Source organism: Pithys albifrons, chromosome 3 (genome assembly GCF_047495875.1).
Source record: "Pithys albifrons albifrons isolate INPA30051 chromosome 3, PitAlb_v1, whole genome shotgun sequence".
In the NCBI taxonomy this organism is placed as follows: Eukaryota; Metazoa; Chordata; class Aves; order Passeriformes; family Thamnophilidae; genus Pithys; species Pithys albifrons.
The window spans coordinates 30,147,836-30,174,935 of NC_092460.1; the positions used below are offsets into that span (position 1 = coordinate 30,147,836).

At 42.7% G+C, this 27,100-nt stretch overlaps 1 protein-coding gene across 4 annotated transcripts in view; it reads left to right on the forward strand.

Annotated features, from left to right (window-relative positions):
• Positions 1-321: 321 nt before the first annotated feature.
• Positions 322-27,100, forward strand: part of DENND5B (DENN domain containing 5B) — a 112,898-nt gene continuing 86,119 nt past the window's right edge. For all 4 annotated transcript variants that reach the window (XM_071551202.1, XM_071551203.1, XM_071551204.1 and 1 more), the window contains exon 1: positions 322-558. In XM_071551202.1, the coding sequence (XP_071407303.1) occupies positions 447-558 (112 nt within the window). In that variant the 5' untranslated portion in view covers positions 322-446. The remainder of the gene's footprint in view (positions 559-27,100) is intronic.

The window sequence follows — 27,100 nt, forward strand, 5'->3', positions numbered from 1 at the left end:
TCCTGGTGGGGGCAGAGACATTCCCGATAGGAAGTGACACCGTCTCCTTTTTTGTTTAAATAAAGCCACCCTGCCCTGCTCGCGCCCGGCGCGGCGGGGGCGGGATCTGTAAGCTTTATTCTCGTATCCCGAGGACTGTGGACGAAAAAGCGTGACAAAGACGCTGGGGGCTCTCCCGCACCGGGCGTGCTGGGAATGCCCGGCTAAAGCAGCGGGGCGGGGGAGGCTGCCCAGGGTTTAAATGCCCCGCGGGGGCGGTCCGGCAGCGTGGCGCCTCCCGTCCGTCCCCGCCCCACTCAGCTGACAGCGCTGCCCGCCCGAGCCCGAGCCGCTGCTGCCGCTGCCTCTCGGTGCCCGCCCGTGTGCGCGCCCCCGCCGGGGATGAGGCGCGGCGGCGCGCCCTGACCGAGCCGGAGCCGACGGGAGCGCCGGGATCCGCCGCCGGGATGAGCGGGAGCGGCGCCCCCGGGCCCGGCGCGGCGCCCTGCCGCTTCGCCCACTACTTCGTGCTGTGCGGCATCGACGCGGAGAGCGGGCTGGAGCCTGACGAGCTGGCAGGTGAGGCCTCGCCCGCGCCCGCTCCGCTGCGGCTCGCCGGGCTTTGGGGATGGGATGCGCGGCTTCAAAATGTCTGCGCCCCCCGAAGAGCGGGGCGAGGGGAGGAGAAGTCTCCGCGCCGGTGGGAGCCGCAGGGAGGGAGCGACTTTGAAGGGTAAAGCATCCTCCCGGAGGGGCTGGTGGAGCATCCCCCCCGAGGGCAGCTCCCGCCGGGATACGCCCGCCCCGGCAGGCCGGGCTCCGCCGCTAGCCCTGGTCCCCAGCGGTGGCCGGGGGGGGGACACGCTGCCCTCGCTCGCCCTTGGCCCAGCCGCGGGAGAAGGGTATCGAGGGTTATGGAGCTGGAGGGACCGGAATGACCGAGCTTTCTGCCGGAGGAGATGCATTTTCTTCTCTATCTGCACTGGAAAGGAGGGGGAGGGATCTGGGAAAACTGAATAAATTAATGGAATAGCATCTTTATTACGCTGGTTTATTCACATCTTATGTTTATTCAGAAATAGTCCTCCTGCATACTTCCATCTCCCTCCACCCCAAAAATGTTACAGAATTGCAGAACAAAATTAGTGCAATCGTCTAACACATTTTCTAAAATGTTTATTTTTGATGGGTTCATGATTGTATGTGAGCCGATTATGTTGGCATAAGGCAGCAGTTCTTTCTCAATGTCACTTTTGTTTATGTAAAAGAAACTATTCAAGTCAGGTTTTTACATATAAAATTCGATCGACTTCAGGCTTAATGACAGAGCTTAATTGCATGGAAGCTAAACGCTTCCTCATGGAGTTATAGGAGTTTGGAAGTGCTCAAGTACCTATATTTGACCATTCCTGTGTGTTTGCACTGCAGTGGAATGAGCTGTGCATGGCTCAAGTTGAAGGCAGCTGTAGCTGTCACGGGGAGCACTGGTGGGATCCCTGGCAGTGGGATCCTGGTGAGGTCTCTGCAGCTATTGCCTCAGGAAGTACCTTGCCTTCTGGTTGTGTAAGACAAAGATTTGATGATCTACATCACTGATCAAGGTACACTGGTTGAAGTTCATATTTTTGTCACAAGTAAAAGGGGTGGATTCCCATACCTGGCTTTTGAAGTTTATTTTAATGCAGTTACCTAAATCTCTACCCTTTATAGTGAGCTCACACTGAAGGTAGCCCTGGGATCTCCAAGTTGTAGCATTATCAAAATGTGCTTTAATCTCTGTTTTGGTGTTTTTTTTCACATGTACTAGTGACCACAGTTCTATGTTTTCAGTTTTGCTGCTTTAGTAGAAAACTCCTGGCTCATGAGCCATCTCCCAGCTGATGGTGTGCAGGGTTTGATTTGCATGATATGACCTATTGGGGTTTCAGCTACCTAAAGTTTGAGTCATCTCTAACTCTTTTATCTGAAAAGAAACTATTTTTAAAGCTGTGTTGCCTGGCAGGTGATGCCTTCCCTGATGAGCACACAGACTTTCAAACTTGTCTTTTGCTGATTTTTGCCCTGTTTCCCAGTGAGATGCCCAGGTGTGTTGTTTGGGAGCGCTGCTCAAGGACAGCCTGGGCCCATCTGGTTCGTGCAGAGCAGTGCCTCGACTTGGGGCTCATCTTTCATGGTCATTCCGTAGGTTTAGCTGAACTGCCCCAGGACACTGAGCAGATTTCAAAGCTAAAAGAGTCTCCATCTTCATTTTTCAGTAAAAGAAAGGCATTTTGTAGCATCTAAGATATACCCATTTAGAAAATGCAGCTGTGAATAATTTCAAAGAGAAATTACCAAAAGTACTTGTTTTTAAAACAGTGTCTTTGTGTTTTAAACCAGGCGAGATCCAGCAGGATGGTTTGTGCATACAAACATTTTTGGTAATGCCAGTTTTGGAGGCATTCTTAATACCTAGGAGAGTTGGGATATGATAGAGGAAGAAGTGGAGTCACAGAAGTAAGATGGGACTTAATATTGCCACTGAGCAATGCTGTATTTTTAGGGACTCGTGACAAGAGCTTTCTGCTATCAACTGGGAGCTCAGCACTGGGAAATGCTGGGGAGGAACAGGGAGTGTTGTGAGCCACAAATATAATGCAGCCGTGAAAAATTTAGCTCTGGTTTGATATATAGCTGAGAAAACATTTCTGTTAAAGCTTAGGGAGTACTAATGCCGCTGTAGGCAGACAGTAGTGGGAACCCATCTAGAAATCTGTGTTAGAGGTTTGAAAAACCAAGCTATTCAGGTGCCATTCATTGCCTGAATGGGTGGGGAGAAAGATACTTGAGGGAACAGAAACTCTCATGTATCACAGGAAACCCACAGATAAAGGCTATTCTTTCTAAAAATGTTCTTAAAACATTTGTTGAAAGAAATGATGCTGTTCTTTCAGTATTGAGTTACATAGTAGTGACAGATATGTCTTGCTAGCCTTGTGCTTAAAGAGCATGTAGGTCAATCATGGCATCAATGAGAAGTTGCTGTGACTTAAGCTGCTGCACAGGTCATCCCCAGCTGAGCAAAAAAAAAGTCGTCAAGAACCTGCTTTTCTCCAAACCTGTGAATCCCTTGGCAGCCTATGTACCCAAAGGGCTTCGCTCAGCCCAGTGAGCGGAGCTGTGCTGGGGCTGAGCGAAGGAACATGAGAAGAAGAGACAAGAGGAGCTCTTCTGCCACCCTGGAGGCCCCAGGGCCTCTCCTGTGAACAGAGAAACAGAAATTAAAAAATCCTTGAGGGATTTTCAGCTTTCAGATGGACTTGATGGTGATCATCTGAAACACAGGCAGCTCACTGGGGTACACGGTGTGCTAAGGAGCTGCCGGTGAGTCAGTTCTGGTGTCATCTGGGAGCTCCCTGACCTATGCCCTCCCTTTGCTGAGGACAGCTTAGGACTCACCCCTGCATCGAGGCCTTCCTTGCCTGATGGCTTAAGCCCAAATCTCTTTCCATAAAAACTCTCTGCAAATAAGAAAACAAACAAACAGTAAACCAGAAAAACGTTGTCTGCTACATCAGACATTAAATGAAATGTTACAATAATAGTCCTGAAGGCAGGGCAAAGAACTGCCTTTTTAGTTCCTGTAGGGTTGATAGGTCCGTGTAGAAAATAAAATCAAATCAAGATTTTAAAGTTGTATAAGGTTTTGACATGGTTTAAAGGACGAGTAATTTGCTTTATAGTTCTTGTTCCACTGGATGCTCAGTGCTTAAAATCAATTTGGTAGATGAGAATTTTCCACCAAGCAGATGGTTCGTTTTGCTTAATTTTTTTCTTTTGCATGTATAATGTTTTCTTGTACAGATTTTCCTAGTTTTGGGGTTTTTTTTAGCAACTTGCTCCACAGCTGGCTTTTCATATGGCTGATTTGGGGGTTTTAAGTGGATTAATTTTGAGAAGTTAAAAGCTGTTTACCTATTGCTCAACTTGGTAGTGCATTCAGGCATTCAGCAAAGTTGCATATAGATTATGATGTTGTCAAAACAGTTGTGTCACTATCACAAAGCTCTCAGTCAAGGATAAAGGGAAAACCCACAACTTTTCTGAGGACTTGAGGGAGGAAAGGAGACTATCTAAGGATTTTTTGGCACTTAATAGTTGGAGAGATCATGAAAGGAAGCAGAGTATTTGATGTGAAATATCTTGAAAAGCATGAAAATTTCAGTATTGGTTTCAGTGCCCTGTTGAACTCCACTAAAATAGGATGCAGGGATCTTTTCTCTCATGCTCAGGGCTGATGGAAAATAAATTTCAGTTCACTTTCCTCTACATGCCTATTTCTTTCAGGTAAAGCCATTTTGAGACTATAGCAGCCTTATCTCTACAATTTAGAAAAATCCAGAATATGTATGACTCAATTGAAAATAGAATGAAATATCTTTTATTGGGAAAGTAATTTAGAAGGATTGATCTGTCCTTCACTGAGGGTGCTGGGGCTGTTTTAAAGAAAAGGTGCAGGAAGCCAGTATGGGAACTGGGGCCTTAAGTTCCATATTGGATGCTCTCTGTGTCCTAGAACCTCAGTGGTGGTGCAGTTGTGGTAGCCTTCTTGCTGTGGGATATGAAAAGTTTTATACCTTTTTTCCCCACACATGAACAGTAAAATATTACCTCAAGACTATGGTTAAGGTGAGGAGTTATTATAGTTATTGTATCTTGTTTAGCAAATGTATTTTAGCCTGTCTAGTTTTGGCCATTGCATAAAGATTTACTGTCTTATTGTCCCATTCAATGTGTACTTTAAAACTGTAGAGAGCTTCATTACTCTACTTTTAAGGCCAAATTATTTTTTTATGATCAGCACAGCTGAGAGTGGTTACTGGTCATGCTCAGTGGAACTACTGAATGCCTTGGGGAAAATAAACACTGCATCTGCCTCATGCTGTTTCCTCACAAATACCCAGATATTGGTAACTAATTTCCTCCCAGTGAAATGTTGAAATCCAGACAGAGTGTGTTGCAGTCTGGCTGACTGTTTCTTATCTAGTAGACTCTTATTTTTAGAAAGCAAAAAGACTTTTCTGCCCTTGTGTGTGCTTGGCACCTGTGTGCTCACACCTTGCAGCCTCCCCACAGCCTGCACCATTCGCCCTCGCACTTCCTTCGTGCCAAGTCAGCGCACAAAGTGCTTTGCCAGAAAACTTGGTAGCATTACTACAGTGATACAACTTGTGTGCATGGCTCTTCTGAAAATAGGCAATTGGGTTTGTTCCTAGTTTACTGGAAATAGACTGAGAAATCTCACTTTACCAGGGAGTATCCGAACAGTTGCAATTCCTGTTTCATGACTTACTCAACTAACAGAGATGAAAAGCAGGCTGCAGGAGTTTTGATTTTCATTATTAAGTACAGTCCAGATTTGCAGAAAGCATTTTTAAAGGGATTGTCCAGGCTAGAGTAACCTGGATGTGCATGAGAATGGTACAAGTAGAGGCAAAGACGGCTTATGCTGTACAATTTAACAAAACTTAACTTGCTCCTCAAAAGCAGCTGAAGTTGATGGTGTAGGATTTCTGATCATTGCTTGTGGGAGCAATGGAATTCAAGAATTTCTCCAGCCCCTCTTTAAGAAGTGGTGCTCAAATACAGCACTAAATCTTCTGACTTTATATCTGGAAAAAACAAGTCTCATGAATCAGGGTTTGGATGGAGGAGCTGACATATTGAAATAATGCTCTTTTTTTGTGAATTACCATAATAGTAATATTTAGAAAATCTGTGCTTTTCTAGTTAAAGGAGTGTGGAGAGGATCCCTGCTTCTGGGCAACCTTGACTTGATGCTGAAGTAGAAATAATATTTCTGCTATCTTCTACATCTTTAAAAGTGATGGCATGGATAGTTCCTCTAATGGTTCAGTCTTAATTTTCTTTTCTACTGAGAAAAAACAGAATTCCATTGTAATACCATGAAGACTTTTATTTTATTAAAAAACCCAGTCTGAATTATACATTAAAGACTTAGCTCCTGTAGGAGGATTTCGGCAGCCAAAGGAAACAGTGCTTTTTATAAAGAATTGTCAATATTATTGACAAGTATGATCTCCAGTTACAATAACCTTTAATAAGGAGTAACTTTCTTGCCCACTTGGATTACAGACTCTTTGTGGAATTGCTGATGACTGTGATGTATTGTTATGTTTTAGTAATAGCACTTTCATTCTCTGGCTTTATATATGACAGAGAAACACTGGATTTAAATGCTCCCCCAACCATGGTGTGACTATTTTGTTATACATTTGCCTTCATCTAAGTTTTTTTATACTGTATTCCTTTGAAAGTAAGGTATTGATTGGGTTGGAAAACCATCTTTTTTCCTATCAATAGCACTGACTCACTAATGCTAAACCAAAGAGAATTTCTTGTACTTTGTTTGCCAGATAAGCTGGTGTTTTAATTTCCACTCAGAAAGACTAAAGCCTCTTGCATGCTCAGCGGCTGTTTCGCTGCCAGTGGCTGTTGCAGTGGCACAGATGAAGGTGTGACAGTGGACCTGAGGGATTTTTTTAGTGAAAATCCAAGTAACTGCTCTGTTAATACTGCAGCAGGTAGCCTTTTTCCTTCCCATAGTGTAAACTACAGTAGTAATCAAAGTGCTGGCGGGCAGAATGGCTGAGCTGCCATCCTTTATAAGAACAACCTAAATCCAGCCCTAATCTTGTTCCTACGTGTCAGCCTGGAGTCAGTGCTGGCCCCATCCTGGTGGCTCAGTGGGGCGGTGGCTGGGGAGAGACGGGGTCCCTGGGACTGCAGCCACCTGCCTCGGGGCACGAGTGCTGGAGGGGAAAGGTGCGCACACCCTGGGGACCGTGGCAGTGCCAGGGCAGGCCTCATCACAGCCGGGTGTTGGTAGGGAGGGCACAGAGATGGTGGTTTTCAGCCTAAGGTGAAGTTCCCTGTTGCCCTTGGAGAGGTTTCTGTGTTGATTCCACCCCTGCCCTGGTCCTCAGGGTGCTGCAGGGTGGTGACATCTGGGGCAAGGTGATACTCACCCCTCTGGAATCGGAAGAGCAGTAACCATAAATATGTCAAATTGCCCAGGGCAGTATGTGACTGTAGCATTGATTTCTCTGCTCAACTGGTTGCCTGTGTCCTCGCCAGAGCCATTTCCCAGTGCTGCAGAAGCTGTGCCAGTGCCCTGACACCCTGCCCACAGCTCTCCTGTGCCAGTGCAGAGCTCGACATAGGAACAACTCCAAAATGAGCTGCTTTGGGAGAGGCTGAACTGCACATAAGCCAGCAGAACAAGGGAGTCAGGGCTCTTGCCTGCTTTCTTTTACCCGCTTGTCATGGACTAATCAAGTTGTCCTTAATGCCAGCTCGTCCCTGAAACATGTTGGCAAATGTACAGCCTGCAAAGCCTCTGCGTGGGCTGATGCTGGATACGTGGCTGGCACACTGCTCACCACTGCAGTCACTGGTCTGTTGCAATGAGGGTTGGAGTCAAGGAGAAATGTGAATGAAGGAGGAAAAAAACCAAACTGTGGACTTTGTGGTGTTTGGCTGGTGCTATTTGAGATCATACAGGACCATTAAGATACGTGGGAAGGAGAAATTTTTTTATTTCTTCTTTTTTTTAATTTTATTTTCCCATTATCTACCTCTTGACAAGAAAATAGCAAAAATATGTGTGGTAGGAAAAGTTGCATTGAGGAAAATCAAATTTGGTCAGGAAACAGTAGATCTTCACATGGTGTTTTAGTCATGTTAGCCATATTGATAATCCCAAAAGTAATTAGGGAAAAAATGGTGATGGGTCATCATAGTAAAAAAAAACATACTGTAGAGTTGACTAATGTGTTGCAGACTGCTGAGGTGCCAGATACTGGCATGGCTGGAAGAAGCTTCTGTTACATTACTAATGTGAAAATATAAGCAACTTAATTTGTGCTTCTTGCTCAGAGTCAAAGATAGTTTTACTTAGCAGTCAGATCGTTATATCTTAGCTGAGAGTTCTCTCCTTAGGGTATCCTGGGCTTGGTGAGGGTGCCTGGCTGAAAGCATGAAGCTATGCTCCTTTGAGGTGTGAGGTTTTGCTTCTACTGCCATCTACCTACCCAATCCATGAAAATTAACATCAAACCCTCCAAACAGATGCTTAAAGAGTGAAATGGAAAGAGTATTCCCTTTCTACTATTACTCTGAGTAGAGCTGTTTTGAAGGACTTTGCTAGATCTTAGTGACCTACCTCAAGTGATAGTATAAAAATTAACTTAGTAGAATATAATATTGGGAAGAGGGGTCTGGTTTTGGTGGATCTGTAAAGAAAGCTTTTTCTATCACTGGAGAACAACCTTCACTATTTCATACAAAAATGTCAGCAGTTCTTGTTTTGTGTTCAGAAGCAACATTTAAATATGTCAGTCCTGAAGAGTGAAGGCTGCCCCCCCTCCTTGAAGCATGACTGTGTATTACAGTCATATTATTCATCTAATGGCAATAATAATTCTGGGATCTTTTAATCTAGCAATTAAAAAAAACAAATACCCCCAAGTTTTATACCAAATGGAGTCAAATCATGCTTTGAAACTGTGTGAGTGGTAGATTGCACAACATCAAAGCTGGAAGAATTCTCTGCCCACCCCCTCCTTGGTATTCTCTTGTTATGTTAAGGACTAACATGTGGAAGGGTAAGGGAACTTAATCTGAAACACCATTCTGTGTAAACAATGACAGGATTAAAAAAAAAAGCAAAGCTCAACTATCATGGGTGTGTAGTGGCTGCTGCTTTTCATGGATGACTGAAATTATTTGTATAAATTTGCATTTTCCCCTTAGCATGTCTATAAACCTGTGCTCATTTCCATGCATAGCTATTTTCACATACAAACGGATTGCCGTGCGGGGCACGCGATGTGATGCCACGTTACCTGTGTTAGCAGTAACTATAGTTACAAGGAAAAATCAAGTATCAGCACGGATGCTCCTTACACGAGGCTGCTCAAGTGTCAGAGGTGCTTCCAGTCTCTTGTGAACTGAAAGACAAGAGAGCTGAGCTATTTGTAATGAAACAATGAAGCAAAGTGCTCTCTTAACTGGGAATTCCTCAATGAAATATTGATCAAATGGGCCAAGCAGTCTGCTTTGGACTGACCAATGTTTGGGATGCAGCTGAAGCTTGCTGGGAGAGGATGCTGCTGTCACAGTCCAAATAGGTATTGCTTACACTGATTTAAAGTGTCTCTTGGGTTCTGCAGCCTGTGTTCTCACCGACCTGGAGACTCTCTGGAAGGTCCAAAGCACTGATTTAGACCCACCTCTACTGCCTTTTTTTCCAGGTTGCTGCTGAGGATTATCTGGTCAAGTGATGTAAATACCTTCTGTTGGACCCTCTGGTCTCCCATGAGATGCTCAGGATAGAGAATCAAGATTTGTTTTTTTAAATTCAAATTATGAAGTATTTGAGCAAAGAATGCAATATGCAATTGAGTAAATATTTGGCTTTTTCTTTGTTGAGGGAGGGGACGATTTGCTGATGCATTAGTTATTTGGACAATACTATTTTCCATCAGTATTCCCACTTGGTATTCTTGTTTGTTTTATGCTGTGCAATACTCTGACATGGATTTAAGAACAATTTTATGCTTAAAAACAAAACAACAGCTCTGTTAACACAGACTTTCTCTTGGCTGTGATGATGGCTGGTATGGGAGAGCTGAAGCACTGTTTCTAGAATAGGACTATCTTGTAAAGTAGATTTTGTGCTTTCTCACTTTGTTTATTCTTCCAGTATAACTATTTTAAAATACACAGCACCAAGTATTTGGGGAAGAGTCTCCACTTTTTATTTAAAAAAATATAAACAAAACAAAAAATCCAAACAAAACATCAAAAACACCTGATCCCCTAAAATTTAGTGAAGATACGAGGATTAAATGCTTAAAAACTGCCAGGTGCTTTGTAAAATGACCGATGGTGGATGTGTGCCCTGTCACAATGTGTGATGGGTGTATTATGTTGTACGTTATGCCTTGTAAACACTGCAAGAGTATCAGGGCAGGAAGAATGGTACAACAGTGTCTCTACTGCACCCCTTTTGGGTTTGCCAGCCTTTGTCTAAAATGAGTATCATTAGGAATCTATTAAGGGAGAGTATCTCTGGAAATCAGGATTGCAGCTATTCAGCATGGATGGATTAGGTGTGTAGCCTTTTCCCAAGATGGTGCTATTAAATACAGGTTTATCTTAGTGGCATTTGCAAGTATGTTAACTCTTTCTGGCATTAGTGAATGTGAGAGCAGATGTTGTTTGACTCTTAATTCAAATAGGGATGTGTGGTCTAGTGTTTCTATCTCAAATTGGAAAATGACTAAGAGTTGAAGAATCTCAGTGCAAGGAATGCTTTTAAGTAATCTTTTTGCTGTATAAATATGAACATCTGCATAGGGTGAGGCAGCTGTCTGTAGCTGTGGTCTGCTGCTGCAGTCAGCAAAGGGGGAATAGTGATGGGAGATGTTAACTTGCACAGCAGCAGTTCTGAGTAATAACTGTTTTTTCCATGCCCATGTCTTTGTTACTTGGCGCTGCCCATACGTTGGTGAGTTGAGTGGAGAAAGAAAGAGCCCTGTTGCAAATTGCTCAGTCCAAGATGTTGTTAAAAAAAATAACCACAAAAAAAAATCCCTCTGGCTTAATGTGGATTGAACTTCCCATGAAAACTCTGCCTTAATGAACTCAGACCCCTCAGCCCTGCTTTGTCCCTGTCAGCAGGTGAGAAAGAGCTGAGGTCCCTGGTGCGGGTGCCCTGGCTGTGACCCAGGAGCTCGGGGCCCCGATTAGTTCAGCTCTTGTGCTTTCGCTGGGAATAAGAATGAGAAAACATCTTGTCTTGAGGCCTGCATGTATTCATGCCCCTCTCTGCAGGTCTGTGCTGATGCTGGGAGAGGCGTTTGTCCAGGAGCTGAGGAGAAAAGGCACAGATTTAGGTCTGCCCCAGGGCTGAGAGGGATTTGCTCAGAGCAACTATTGCAGTGGAGTGTTCAAGATATGTATTGTATTTGGTGCTGATAACTATCTGAAAGCTATTTGCAATTCAAAATCTGTATTAGGTTTCAGTTATTAGTTAATATTTTGTCAGCACTTTGTGACAATGACTTCTGACTGTGCCCCAGTGTTGCATGTGGTGCACTGAATAACTCAAAAGGGAAGCTGACGCTGAGCAGGAGACCATCTGTGTTGTTAATAGTGTAGTGTTATCACACTCAAAACTCAGCTTGTGTGATTGATAACATGATCACACTAGGCTTGTTTTCTTTTTACTTTTTATTTAAAAAAAAAGTGAAAAACCCCAACCCCCCCAAACCAATCTGTATCCTTATCTGAGACCACAGGTCAGTTTAATTTTGTCAGAGATGAAATGGAAAAGATAGGGTATGTTTTTTGGTGAAGTCCCTGCAGCTAGAGCAGAGATCCTAATTAACCTTCCAATAATACAAAGGCTGCAGGAAAAGCAACAGCACTTTCTAAAGCAAGAGAGGCCCCTCCATGTGGGTATCCTGGCTGGCTAATTGGCAGCTGCCGAGCTGGGATCCGAGCAGAGCCTGCAGGGCCTTCTGCCCGTCTGGTGGGTTGGGGAATGAAGGTAACTCATGGTACTGAGGGGGAAGGAAGGAAGGCCAGAGTTAGCAGGCTTGTGTGAGCAAAAGGAGCTCCAGGTGAGAGGACCATGATTTCTGTCCGGGCATCCTGTTGCATAATTCCTAGTGCTATTCACTCCTACCTGTGAAACCATCCAGCTGTGTTAATGCCACAGTTCTTAACCTTTCTTGCTCAGTCTCATCTCCTACAATAGGATAACTGGTGGTGGGAGCAAAGTTACATTTGGCAATAAATAGCAATTCTAAGATAGTTGTTTGCAGGGTCCAAGTCCTTCCTCAAGCTCAATGAAAGGATGTAGGGGCCTGGCTGTGTTGGTACTATTGCATCCAGAGATGTATCTATGGAAAAAGACTTCTGTATTGTTTCAAAATGCACTGAATGGGAGATACAGCAGCAGAATATGCTGAGGAAGAGGGCTCTTTACTTTCTTTTTCTCTTTTAATCTTCCTGCATTTAAAAACAAACGAGCTCATCCTCATGCTTCATTGTTTTAAAAGCTATTCTGCCTTTTCTCATAATACTGTTAAGAACCAAGGTCTGTATTCTGATGTATTAAAGTGCTAATGATGCATAAGGAGTCATAAAACTGTATTAAGTGCATTAAATTTTGAGTGACTCCAGTAAAAGGTGCTGCAAGGGATGGCTAATCACTTTGCATTTATGAGTTGCCTTGGAAGTAAATGACAATATTCAGCTGAATCTGCCCTCTGAAATGGCTTAGCAGGAAATGGTATTGCCTTGCAGTGGAAGGTTGGCAATCCATGGTTAACTGATCTGCTCATACCAATGTGGCATCACTCCATGCTTCCAGCAAGCTTGTAATAGATGAATGATGCATTAGTGAGCCCCTGGGTAACTGAGATGACTCTTGGGAGCCAAGGGGGACATTGGAAAGAGTAAACATTGCTGACTCAGTTTCTCTTTCTCAAATTACTTCTACATATTTTTTTCCAAGCAGTGGTTAAGTGAGAGTGTTAGACTGCTTTTCCACATCACAGTAGTAGAGCTATTTGTGTGGGTTTGACCAGCTGAGTTATTTACACCTTTTTGTTTCCCTGAAGTTTCTCTACCTGATAAATGTTGTGATCTTAGGGTGTGAAAGACTGACTCTTGGTTGGTTGCTGCTAGACCATGCTGAGTCTTTGTAGGTTAGAGAGAGGTTGGGATCAAACTTTCTGTGGGTCCAGCCAAGCAGTTCACTAAGCCATTGTCTTTTAAGTGTATTCAATTAGCTGGTTGGTAAAAGTGTGTAGAGGTCTTTGAAGGTTCATAATAATTTGTGGTCTAGAAACTTTGGAAATTATCCTAGTTTTAAGACAAACTATTTCAGGAGATTACTTAGCTTTTTCAGCCTTGATTGTCTTTTATTGTCACTATCTGAATATGTTTAATAAAAAAGAAATGACAGCTAAATCTAAGCTAACTTTTCATTTGGGAATTAAATTTCTGCTTTTGTTTCTTGCAATGGCTTACTGATAAGTGTCTTGCTAATGCATTTAAAGTCTTCTCCTTAAAAATATATTATCTGGTTTATTTTGTAGGAGGTCATCAGTTTCACAATATTGTGTAAAACTGAAACCAAATCCTCCTATCTGCAGCTGCGGTGTTAAATAGAGCATCATTGTCATGTGGTGAGCATGGCTGTCAAAACACTTGGGGCAAAGTGGGTAACATGAACAGTTCTTCTACATTAAATATTTATAGAAGAAAATGCAAACTCAGAAGTCTGCCAGCAGACAGACATACAGCTTAAATACATTGTTGTGATGATGAGGGCAGGAATCTTTGTATTGCAGCTTTAGGAAGAAGACAGCAAGCTCTTCCTCCTTGCTCATGGGCTCAGTGGTGTACTTTTTCTGCATGTAAATATATGTGTAAAAGAGCTGGAAATATAAAACTTCAGAAGAAAACCAAAAGCCCTGCACAAGTGATTTGCTTTCTAGCTTCCCTGAGATGGTCTGTTGTCTTTGCCCACTGGTCTTGGCTACAACAGCCATAGAACAGCACAGCACAAGTGCACTCTTGCGTGCCTGGCCTCAAGGGCCAGCGCGTCGTTATTTCTGGTCCTCTGGTGCAAACAGGTGGTGAACTACAAGTGGCGAGATGCTGAGGAGAAAACCATGTAATTAAATCTGGCACCATGGTATAATAAATCTCGGTTGTATTCTTTAGCTTTCTAGACGCCTTTCGAGCAGAACACAATGGCTGTGATTAATGACTGTTGTATTGTCTTAAATAATAAGCTTGAGCCTTCGGATAGGTGACATAATTTAGCTGTAATGAGCGTCAGCTTCATGTGTTTGATCTCAATGCTTTGAATTTCCGCGTCGTCGTTGCCATGTCCTTGAGAGATTGTTTTATGCTGAAGAAAACCTGTAAAGGAGTGGGGTGGGAAGCAATTTCTATGAGAGTGTGAAGAATCCAACCAAACTGTTGCTCTGAAGGCATTGACTCTTTTGTTGTATCTCAGTTTTAGATATGCAAGATGAAAGCAGTTGAATTGTTCATAAACTGGACCCACTGTTTCTGAGAGAGATTTTTTTCTTTGATGAAAGTATTCCTTGCTGGGAGGTGTCTGCTGACAGTACTGGTGATGGGTGTTTCCTTTTGTGTGCCAAGATGCACCAAATACCCATAGCTGGGAAAAGGCTTTTCTGTCCTTTCCACACCACTGCCTCGTCCATCATCACCTCAGCAGGCTTCTCTGTTGTTTTCTCCCTTGACTGAAGGCAGCAGTTCTTTGATATGAGCTCCTATTTCTTCACATTGCCTGTGTTCAGCTGAAAGAGGAAAAAACCCATTCTATTTTCTTCCCTGCGGTACCTGTGCAGAGCTTTCCCCGTCTCTGTGCTGTGTATCTGCACAGCATTTCAGCAGAGCTGTGAGGGGAGGGCCGAGAAACTACAAAACACATCAGACCTAATTATTCAGGCAGCATAAGGGCTTTTCTTTCCTGCTTGGGATATTCGCTTTTGACTGACATACTGTGCTGATTTCAAAGCCATTCCACAGCGCCACAGAAGTGCTTCAACCCCAAATCCATCCTCCTTTGGGCAGCCTGGCCTAAAAGGCAGCCCTGATGGCCGGGCTTGGCAGTGAAGGGTCAATGCAGACTCTCCTCTTTGTCCTTATTTTTGTGGGGATGAGGGGAGAGGGATTTAAAATCCCTCACCCTTTCGTATTAAGTCTGACTCATTTTGTCTGGTTTAGCGTTGTGGTAGAAAGAAACATAATGGATTTGTTAGGGTCAGTGCTTCACAATGTGACGGTTGACTTTGATGGGCAATAGGGCCTAGTTTGCCACTCCAGACAAAGGATTTGTAGGTCTTGCAGGCTGCCATCTGTTTCTAAAAGCAAGTTTTTGTGGAGAAGGGGTGCAGCTTGCATGCTGAAAAAGTTGGAGTTTTTTTCTTGAGAGCTGTTGAGCCTTTGTATTTGAGCTTTTAATTTCAAAACTAAGCACATTTTATTAACAGCAGGACCTCCCTCAGGCAAAATGAACATACAAATAACATTAGTGATGTGTTGATGTCTTTTAAAATATCTGCATTTAGAATGGATGTACTGATCCCCAGAGTGGGTCCTATTCTTTTCTCCAGCCCCCACCCAAACTCTCTGAAATGCAACATCTGGCTGCATTCAGGTTGTTTGCCTTTATTCTGCTACATAAACATACAAGATACAGACAGGAGAAGAAATAATGTTCAACTTTGATTTGATTTTTTTTTTACTTGTGCTGAAGTTGAAGGTGGTGTTAGGTTGGCCTCAATGATCTTAGTGGCCTTTTCCAACCTAGCTGATTCTGTGAAGTTTTGTCTTGTGCTCTCTTAAAAAACAACAGAAAGAAACAGTTGGTCATACTCTGCTCCTGCAATACAGACTGGAAAGTCCTGGTTTCCTGCCGGGAACCTGCTGCAGAGTCTCTTAAATGAAGTGGCTGGCTGACCTGTGGGTCTTAGACATGCTGACAAGTATGATCTATTTGTGCTGTGCGTTAACCTGGCTGTTAATGGATTGTTTCTATGTATAACTGCTGGAGGAAGCACAGAGCTGTGCAGGCCAGGTCTGGAGGGCAGGAAGACAGCCTGCTGCAGGATTTAGCAAACATAATGAGTAAAGCCACTGCAGTTTTCTTCTTTCCAGCTGGAGATGAACAGTACCTCCAGCAGTGATAAAGAGGTCCTGGCTTGCAATCCAGTCCTGCCCGTTTATGTAGCCTGTTCCTCTCCTGATGCAGTATTGGGAGCTGGGTGTGTGTGTGCTGTGCTTCCTAATGCTCTTATGGTGCATTTTTCTTTTTTAATTAAGGGGAGTGACTGCTTTGGCTGCTGTAGCTGTGCAGGTACACACTAACATCATGAAAATGGGGCTGGAATGCTCCACTTATTGTGGCAAGTGAGTTAATTTGCTCTTGCTGAATGTCACGTTAAGACTGTGGTAGCTGCCAAAGGAAATTGGCACCTTCCACACAGCCTCAAACACAGCAGTCCCAGGGCTGCCTCTGCAGACATCCCAGGCATCTCAGCCCTCTCCTGAAAACCAGCATTTGCCAGCACTAGCAGAAAGCTGGCAAAGCTGCATGGGGACTCATGCTCTCATTGCTGAAGTGTCATGTTTCTGGCTGTTCTGGAATTAACCTTTTCTCCAGGCTTGGCAAGGGTCTTGGTGCTGGGGGCTGTCGTGGGAGAGGGGGCTTGCTGGCTCCCCTGCCCTGCCTGCTGCTGGGCAGATGGAAACAGCCATCAGCTGGCCAGAAGCATGACCAGCTCTGGTTTGCTGCCCTGGTTTTCCTCACAGTTCTGTGTCTGAGCCAGCACTGCTCAAGCAAGGAAGGCTTTTCTACTGTGCAGGCAGCTGTGAAAAGAGGAAATTTTTTTAGGGAATTAAAGGAATAAAATGACTGCCTTTGATGTGGTGGCCTGGTTCTGTACCAAGGTTTTTGCTGCAGGAGCTAATAGCCTGCCCCTCTGCCAAATTTTCCTCTGAAGGCTGGAATATACTGCAGATAAATACCCAAGGCCCAGAAAAGTGGAATTCCTGGCCAATGGGATTAAGTTAAATGAAAGTGTCCCCAGCTCTTACATAAAGAGAAGAGCTGGTACGTAGTAGGCAGTCTAAACACAAGCTGCTTCTACTGATACAGGCTCCTAAGTGCTGACCATTTTGTGGAATTTCAATAGTTTGCCAATGGCTTGTCAGGTCCTGTCATGTCATTTAGCCAGCTTGGGACAGCTGGTGTTGGTGATTTTCTTTGGAGACATGTGATGACATTGAACCATCAAATATATGTGCCAGGAGTGAGCCCATCCAGCTACCTCTGAACTCCTTTCAAGCAGCAGTAAAGCTTTGTGTCTCCTTTAATGTGCAGCAGTGCTGTGCTGTCAAGTCCTAACACCTATATGGGACCTTTGCAATTCTGCTTGGGGAAGGCTGTAATTTTCATGCAGTTAACTTTAAATTTCCAGAGCTGAGACTTTCTTGACTCGCTTTTCACTAAAATATGGGGTGACACAAACTTCACAGAAGTGCAATCATTAGCTTCAGAGGAGCAGATAAAAAGATTGAAAGGGTTTTGTTTAAGAAAAAATTGCATTAAGAGTTGAGTATTGACTTTGAGAGGTCATCATGGACTTTGTGGTCCATTTGTGGACTCCAGGTTTTTGGCAATGTGTATATACTGCTCCTTATTGAGCAGCTCAAGCTTATTGAAGTGGTAGCTCTATGACCTTCAGTATCTTTTCTTTTTTGTGTAGTCTTTGTATTTTCTACACTTAAAAAAAAAAGAAAAAATGGAAAATAGAAGTTGGAGAGCAGCAGAGGATAAACTACTGAAGGGCAAGGACAAAAATGGTGGAAGCATCATTTGTAGAAGCAGCAGTTGATTTAGTTGGTTTTGCCAAAGAATCTTTGGCTCTGTCAGAGGAGAACTTTTTCTGCGGTACTTAATTGAAATTTGCCAAGCTGGAACAAGCCCTGGCATAGCAGTTTCAACCCTTGCCTTTGCTACTCAGCAGCATTCAAAGCTGCAGAGAAGTGGTGAAAAATGCTGAGCAAATGGCATGTGAACTAAAAAGTCAGCAGTGAAATGCCTTCTTGACCTGGTGCTGATGGTGGGCCATTTCCTCCTTCTGAGTCAATTTGGGACATTTGGCAGGTGTCCAACACGCAAAAATGAATTGTGTACCACAGGCAGCACAGGTCACCACCACAGGGATTTTCTTCCTTGTGGAGGTCTGTGTGTGCACCCAGTGCCATCCAGGCAGGTGCCTGCACATGCTGTGCTTGGGAGTTGCCTCTTATCAGATACCTTCTGCATTTGGTTCCTTCGCTATGGAGGAGGAAAACTTAGATTACTTGGGAGCTGCAAGAGGAAGTCAAGAGTTTTCATATCCCATTATATAGAAGCATTATTTGCATCTGGAAGAATAAGGGTTATAATAGAGGAATCTAAAGCCTAAATTTTAGTCCTGATGTGGCATTGACTGCAAGTCCCAAGGGGCTTTATGTTCTATCTTTCCTGCAGTCTGCTGTAAAAAATGTGTTATTTGTGCAGGGCAATGAAAGCATTGGCTATGAAAGCTGCAGTCATTTACATATACAGCTGGATGCCTCTGAACCAGTTCAGCTCTGAGTGGTTTCAGTCTGTCTAGTGGGATGGTGGAGGACTAACATCCTACCAAATTAGTTGTTACTTCAGTCAGGAAGGAGAGGAGTGGTGTGCAAATGAATGCCTTTCATTTGAGTTCATTTGGAGCTGTGGATGTAGGAGCTGCTGTTTTTGTTTGATAAACTTGATAAACCCCATCTGCTGTAACAGTGATTTCAATTGGAGGAAGATAAATTGAGGTGGAGAAGGAAACTGGAGGGCACAGGCTCAAGCCTGAGCAGGAAGGTAGCTTTAATAACCTTGTCAAATGCATGTTGCTTTAGTTTGGGATAAAGGCCAGTTCTTCAAAGTTCTTAAGGTAAAAAAGGCAGAGACCTTAAGTTGTTCAGGTAAATTTGAATATATTTGAGATTCCTCTGAGAAGCAAACCAAGTTTCAACCAGCCGAGCAAGACAAGAGACTGTAATTTCCTTGTGAGAACAGGCAGGATCTCTTCTGGATTTGTGTTCCCGGTCCTGGAATGAGAGCTTTCTGTTTGTGCTATCCAAAATGCTGCTTAGTAAGATATGCTGACAAAAAGGAGGAATTTAATGCAGTCAGAGGAAGAGTGATGTAGTTTATCTGTGGCCATGGGTGTGCCTCTTTGGGTGTGTGAGATTGCTGCCCTGGATTAAGGGCAATGGTGTGTGCTCCTATTGGATCCAGAGGAAATGACTTTCAAGTGCGTTGAATAATGTTAGGAGGGTTGTGTATGTGAAGAACAGAAGGCAATGACTACAAGTCTTTTTCTAACTTAAGGTAATTTTTTAAGTTTTGTTTTTATTTGATGAGATGCATTAAAATAGCTCAGATACAAAGCCTGAGGTTAAAATGCACAATAAAAGTGGAATACCAACTACTATTTGGAAAAGCAAACTTTCAGAAATCTGTAGAGAAGGAGAAGTCTGTGCCCTAAGAAACAGGCAAAACAGGTAACAGACCTGATGGTTTTTCCACATTATAAGGCAAAAAATGATTGTCAAACCAAGATATGAGTTGGTGATGCTGAAAGTCAAATAGTTTTACAACACTGTGAAAAATCCTTAAAGCAAAGATGCACCATGCCTGGGAGGCTGAGGTTGGTGGTGGCTGTTCTTTCTCCAGACCAGTGGGGAATTCTCTGTGTGTCTGTAGAGATACATGTGCAGATCAAGTTACTCTTTTCTGTCACAGCTGAAAGGACCCCAAGTAACCCTGTTCATTATAAAATTGAGCTTCTGCAGAATCACAACTCTCTGAGACTGTTTTCTGCTCACTAGTGAGATTTCAGTGGAGATTTTTGATAATCCTAAATGAGGGATCATGACCTCAATGGCCAATAGGTACAACCTCAGAAAGAATGCTGGAAACTTAGTGGCTTCTTGTGTGGGGTTTTTTTCTGCACCAAATTGGAAAACTACAGTAATTCTTTGCATGGGGTGTCCAGTCAGTGATCTGAGGAAAAAAGTTTGCCTCATTTGGTGCCACGGCCCTTGCAGATGAAGAATGTGCAGTGGCTTTTTTTTGGTGGCACATGACAACTGATTCTAATGCTTGTTGAAGAGCCTCATCAGTCCATAAGTCCTAATATTCCACCAGAATCAAGCCTTTAAATCTCTCCAAACCTCTCACTTAGGTTAACAGTAGAAATTTTGACATCTCATTCCTCATTCTGTCCCTCATTTCACTAACAGAAAGTTGTGAAAACATGAAACAAGAAATCAGTCTTTTTTTTCTTCTTTCTTGTGTGTATGTCTATGTGCTTGATAAGTCAAAATAATGTTCTTAACTTCCTTAGAACTCTGAATATAAAATCCATATTTCAAAATGTATGAGGTAAGAAGTAAAAGCCATAAATGGAAGTGCTTTTGAGAGAGGTTTCTAAGAGGATTTGTTGAGATAGATAACATGTAGGGATTAACTCATATATGTAGACATATATATATGTATATATATATTTGTACTACAAGATGTTCTAATGTTAAACCTCTGATGGACTAAATCACAGTATTTCTTAAATGGGTACAGCATTTACATTTTTCTTGTGATGTGGCCCTGATGTGGAGTCATTTCCACAGCTTATCCAGAAAGCTTGGTTTATGCAGTGGAAGCTCGAGCTCAGTTACATCGATGTTCACTAAAGTGTTCAGTGGTATTAGAGGCAACTAATGGCTGACAGCAGTCTTTTTTTCTTTCTCTTTGAAGCTTCCAAGTAGGTGGCATGTCATCAGCCAAGGTGGTGGCTTTCAGGGCTTTATCATCTTTGTCCCTACATTGTGGGTACCAGATAATTGTTGCTTCTGAAATAGGCTGCAAAAGTTGTCCTGCTGTTAGAGCAGCAAGTGAGGGCTGAGTGAGCCATTTAATTGCAGTGGGGATGGTTTCTGCAGCACTAGCAAAAGTGGGGATTTACTGCAGCACTGACTGGAGGAAGATGAGAGTCACAACTCTTCATGGCAAGTTTCAGGGGGATGTTTGACTTCATTGACTGGCCTGTCTTAACTGCATAAAAAGACTTAGCTGAACTATCATGCTAAAAATCCTGTGGGGAGCATGGAACAGACTTTGACAGTTTTCAAAGTCTTAAGTCCATTCACTGGTATCTGAAATTCTTTCCTTCCAAAACAATTTTCAAAAGAAATTTTCTAGTCCTCCAATCTTTGGCCCTTGTGTTGGAGTATTAACAAAAAGGAGGGGGTTATCTCAGGGCCTGTAAGCCTCTTTTGGAAGGAGGAGTGTGGTGGAAGAGGCTTCCAAGGACTTGCTCTGACAGTAGATACCCCTCAGAAGAGTTCTCTGCTCTGTGAGCTTCATCTTTCTCCACAATACTTCACCTGTATAGTAGGAAATAGATCTTGCCTCTCTGTTTGCTCTCTGTTTTACCTTTCTGCATCTCCAAAGAAAAATAGTTTCCTTTTTGAAACATACCATACTACTTGTAGTTGTGGCCATATGTTGTATTACTGAGTTTAATTTTGTTGGAAGGCTGAGTTAAAATTGGGCTGTCTCCTTCAGGCAATCCCACAAGTTGATTAAGTAGCTTGATCTTCAAATGCTGTTCTGTGCTGCATATCAATGTCTGTCTGGATGGCCAGAGGGTCACCCTTACGCCAAAGAGGATTCAGAGTGCTTTTCTATGACCCACTCATGATGGGTAACTCTTATATTGAAATTCCTGTCCTGATGAGGAGTCCTGTCCATCTTGTGTAATAGCTGGTATATGCTGTTGCTGTGGAGTACGATTCATGGACAATGTTATGGAATAACTCTTTCACAGGGGGCACATCTTCATGGCTGCCCTTGGGAAGGTTGATTTACACAGTGAAATAGCAGGGAGTTGTGTGTGTGCACATGAATCCTTCAGCTGAGCCCAGTGTGCTGTGACAGGCAGATGTGAGCAGTCAGCTCTTCATCCTCTACTGATACCAAACTGAGTTTTTGTTTTGCTGTCTTCTTTGCACCTGGAGTTCTTCTCTTCATGATCATCCCCAGCATGGGAAATAATTCAGGTGATGCCTGTATAACTTTGTTCGGTTTCTTTGATGGATGGCATTTATCTCAATCACTATATTACTTTTCTGTTGGAACTTCTAACCTTATTTTGGACAGTGGTTTAGTCAGTTTTGGCAAGGAGGGAAATGTCATAACTTGTTGAGACATGATGATATTTTTGGGAGGGGGAGAGAGGAGAAAGTAGCTATTTGGTTTGCTTCCTTCAAGCTGCCAGATTGTCTTTCTGAAGACTGTACCAGCATAGGCAGATTTGGCATCTTTTCAGAATATGCTTACTGCTCTTTTATACAATATTAGGAAACTGTCCCAGCTCAGGAAGATATTGGACCTCTCTAGCAGTCTTAAGAACCTGTAGCAGCAGCACATGCATTGCCCTGAAAGGGAGCTGGTGCACCCTGCCCTTCTGGCAACCTGTCTCAAATGGTACAGCAGCCTCTCAGTGTGTGGTTACTCATGCCCAACAAGCCATGGTCCCTTAACCAGAGGCAAGAATATGAAGAAATAAAATATCAAGCAGATTGAAGTTCAATGCAATCATTGCATTAATCAAAACTGCCCTCCTATTGAGCACAAAAACAGTTGAAACAAAGTAATGGACTCATCAATATGAATTTAATTCATTTTCAAATGATTCCATCGATACTTTGCTGTTTGATGCATTCATTTTATCCCGCTCATTTGTTATGCAGCTATTACTTCTCACCAGACAGTCTTAGTCCTTCACAGGAAGCAACTTTGTATAGCAAAACTTAGTTTATCAGTGTGTTTGCTCACTGCAGGCAAGCCAGTGCAGTAGACACATAGCTGTTTATTGGCCTCAAGTTTGGGCTTGCCTATAGAAAATTCCTCGGAGACTAACCAAAATCCTTCTAGGAAGACCAAAGACTGATTCTAGGTCCCATCCATTTTAATTTGTGTTTTTGTGTTTTAGTTGACTGAGGATTCAGCTGCACCTCCAAGCACCAAAGCAGTGGCACAAGCTGACAGAGGTTTGGGAGGGCTCCTCTCCAGAGTCTTGTGCCCAGACTGTGTGCTCTTCCCTGCTGTTCCCCTCTTCCCTTCCCTTTCTAAGCAGTATTCCTGAGCTGTCCCTCAGGAGAGGTGGTGACACTAAAACACTGCCTTCTCACCAGAATTGGTGCATAGTGTCTGTGGGATTGAGGAATGAGAAAGTCCTCATGCTAAAACTCTCCTCACAAAGGGGTTATTAAGTACTTGGACTATTTAAGGAAAGTTTAAGGTCTTACTGTGTATGATGGTTGCTTACAGCAAATCTCTCATGAAAGAAAAGAGAGTGGGTGGGAATTCCCTATGGAAGTTGCTTAAGCACATGGTGTGGCTAGGACTGGACACTGTGTATGATTTCTGAGTAGCAGCTCCTGGCCCAGTTGTCATTGATGAGATGACTAAATATCCTTATGGTCTAAAACATAAATTGATGTATCTTTTCAATGTCATCCTGTAGTTCATTTTCCAAGGTTCTACCTTCAGTTTACAAGGACAGGCTTTTCAGTTGTATTGCAAGGCAACAAGTGGCTCTGAGGGGCTGTGCATTCTCCTAGGGCAGGAGACAGGTCACTGCTTTGCTGTGTCTTAGAGTACTGCAGTATCTGGCTGAATGAAAAGCTTTTGCACGTTGTGTAAAGTATTTGGTAGGGCATGGCAGAAAGGTAATGCAGCACATTGTGAAATATTAATGTAGAACTTAAAATCTTACTTTAAAAAATGGTTAAATTTTAATCACAACAAACATGGCTGAGCCCTCACATTAAAATGTTAGAACTTGATGTTCAACGTGTGAGTTCAAGCAGGCGAAGATCATCCTGAAATATGCATGTGAACAGGATTTCCCCTGCCCTTCTTCTCCCTCAGAATAGTAGAGAGGAAGCATCAGAAAGTCAAGTATGATGTTAGCAGGGCCAGCTCCAGGAATCTGCATGGATTTAAGGCACTAAGTTGATATTTATAAAACAGCTTGCCTCAGGAAGTAAAAAGTGGTTGTTCATCACCTTCTCCTTAATAGGGCTCATAAATCTCTCTGACCTAAGGAAGGCTGCAGAGCACAAGAGGAATCTTGATTCTGTAATGCAGTTACAAGGTTCAACATGAGATTGAAGTCCCTGCCTGTGCTCCAGGATTTGGCCCTGTGTTTTATTGTTCTGAGGATCATGCCAGGTATTTCACCCGATGGTGCTGAGCTCATCCCAGTGAGATGAGTGGTGTCACCAGGAAACTATGGAGTTACAGTTACCTTATGGGTCTTGTCTGTGAGCCTTTTACAGTTTTTGGCTTAGCCAGGCATGACTTTTTTTCTTTCTACTAAAGTGTTGTCAATGGCATGGCACTGTTTGAAGAACTGCATAATCCTGGATGAAGGAGTGTGGGTGGTGATTGACTTTGCAATGCTTTGGAGCATCCCATTTGCATGGAGGTTGTCCATGTCTGTGATATGGAGAGCTCGGGGACTGCTGCATATGTCTCTAAGAGGGTCTTTTGTTCTTGGTTGCAGTAGTTATGGTTCAGTGGTTCTATAAAACTCTTAATTTGGTGTTTTATTTAAAAATAATGAATGCATTTAAAAAAATAATGAAATGTCCCTAGTTCATTGCAAGGGTGACTATTGCAAAGCAGTGAAGAGCTTCAGGCTGTTCAGGTGCAGGTTTCTCTCACTGCAGCACTTTCCTGGGTGTAAATTATAAATGCAGTCATGTTGAACAGCACCATATTATTGAACTGCCTTGCAGTAGCATGTGTGGGAGACAGAGTGGGAGGGAGAGCAGGAATGAGCAGTATACTCCTCAGAGGGAGTCTCTGGCTACAGTTGGAAAACCCTGCGATTATCACTTTGTAGTCTCCTTTTTTTTTGGTAAGGAACCTTCTTTCAAAAAGAGGTAATTCAATATTTTTCATCATCCCACATTTCAGGTTGGTTTTCACATATTTCATTCTTCCCTTCCTTTCTATTATGTTCTAGCAGTTTTCTTTTGCAAGTTTGGGGTCTCAAATTCTGGAGAGAATTTCTTTTATTATAATTTTTTGAACCAGAGCACATTAAAAGTTTTCTTCCTTTAAAGAAAAATTTCCACTTTGCAGAAATTTAAAGCTTCTTTTGACTGAAATCAGAGAGTTTCCCTGAACTGTTTAAAGCTGGTGCTCCTTGCTTCCTTTTCTCTGTATCCTCCCCATCCTCCAGGTGTCTTTTTAACAGAGGAGGCTGAAACCACCTCCAAGGCATCACTAGCCTACCATGCAACGTGCTGGAGCTTGAGGAGACTTTTATCTTATAATTAACTTGCAGATGTCTAACATGAAAATTTTGTATGTGGATCTGGACATAGCATCACTTACCATCTGTAAATAAAACAAGGACAGGGCTTTGCATTAATAATGAGATGTGTTATTTGAAAGAAATGTGAAAACCTGAACCAGAGATCTCTAACATCTTTTTGTGGCAGGCGTAGCAAAGTGAACTAACTCAGATGGATAGATGCTTAAAACAAGGGCACAGGAAATAGAAAACTTTGATTTCTGCCTTAAGATAAAGCCAAAATTAACTGCAAGCACAGATTGTTGTGCCTGTTTATAGCCAGTAAAACCTTCTTGATGGAACACCTGTAGTTTCCTCCTGACAACAGTCCAGCCAGTAAAGGCTGCTGGCTCTGGGTTAGATGTGAAGAGCTCCAAGAGACTTGAGCCTACATTTTATTTGGTTTCTCTAATGCTACAAAGATCATAATTTTGAAGCTCTTATTAGAGATGACCAGCATTATACAACATAAAATAGGAGTACTGGGGCTTTTCTATGTTACTTATCACTTCAGCTGTACTTTTTCAGGGACCTGTGGGATCCCAAACACTCTTGAAAATTTGATTGCTACAGACAAAGCAGAGAGTGGCCCATGGGGACAAAGCCTCAGTGTTAGTTAAAAGTGAATGTGTGTAAGACAGACCAAAGATTGTGTTTGAACAGGAGCAATAGAGAGAAAATTGTAAATGGGCCAGCAAAGTGTAATGATTAAAGTTATGAGAAAAAGAATATGGATGTGTCTGATCCTCACTAAATGCTTGACAAGTGAAGCTAAGGCACTCTGGAGAGCAAAGTATTCATCTCTTCCTGCCTCCTCCCTAGACAGAGCCTGTGGATCAGGGACATGGATGAGAAATTAAGCAGAAGATTGCAGCCACTTTAAGGACAGCAAATCCTTTTCCCTAAATATATGTAGATGGTTACTGAAGCTGCATTTTATGTTCTGCTTCATCTATGATGTGGTCTTGCAGAGATCCTGTAATTTTTGTAACTGCTTGAAAAACGTCCATACCCTTTCTGACTTAAGGCAGCAGATTGTACAGATAAGTACCAAAAGATTGTTTACTTTTTCTTTAGACCACGGACATAATAATTGATTAAAAGTTACCATATTCGCTATCTATAAAAAGGGACATTATGCTTATCTATAATGTACAGGCCTCTCCCATGTAGTGAGCACAACATAAACATGTTCCCATCTGTCTTTTTATTCTGTTGTTTATTGTAATACAGTGTTTTAAATAGCTGTTGCTGAATAATTGAATGTGTCTTGAACTCTGCTTTCAGATGAGTCTTACTGCTAATGTGTGAGAAGTAGCAGATGCTTTAGGGTACGCGGCTATCTTAAGTTCTGTAGGAGAAAGGTGTAAGTCCATAGGCACAGGGTGCCTAGGTAGACCTCTTTGATTTGTAATTTATTTATTTCACGTGCTCCCTTTAACACCCCTAGTCTGCTTGGGCTGTGTATTTGTCTGGCTTGGTTCCTGTGGCTTTCTTTTGAGATAGCTGACTTGTGGGTTTTTTTCATATTTCCTCAAAGAAAGATGATGAGCCAGAATTATGGCATTTTTTTACTTTGAAGGATGAAGTAAAATTTAGGATATTAAACTTACTGGTTTGGGTGAATGTTCAAGTGAAGTTGTCATATTGCTGTGGACTGTCACTGTTAATCCAGTTGTCTCACTGTGATATGTTAAACAAAGCAACAGCCCCAGGAAACATATGGTTTCAGTTTTAGTGTGTTAAACAATTCACAATTTGTGTTCTTAACCTGTTCATTGAGTGTGATTTTTAGTAACCTCCGTCAGTACAGTTGGTTTGTTCTATTTGTTGGTGGGGCACCGTGTCTGTTTACAACAGAGATGTCTGTCTCCTACAATACAAATTGAGCTTTTTTTAGAGCTGTTTGAGTGTTTTTACTATTCAAGCCCACTGCAATCTCTTAACTTAACCTACCAGCTGAAGTGAAGGCTTTTAAATGAGACTCTTCACTGCTGTTCCTATGGTTACATTGGAACAGAAACCTGCTAAATAGGAGCCAG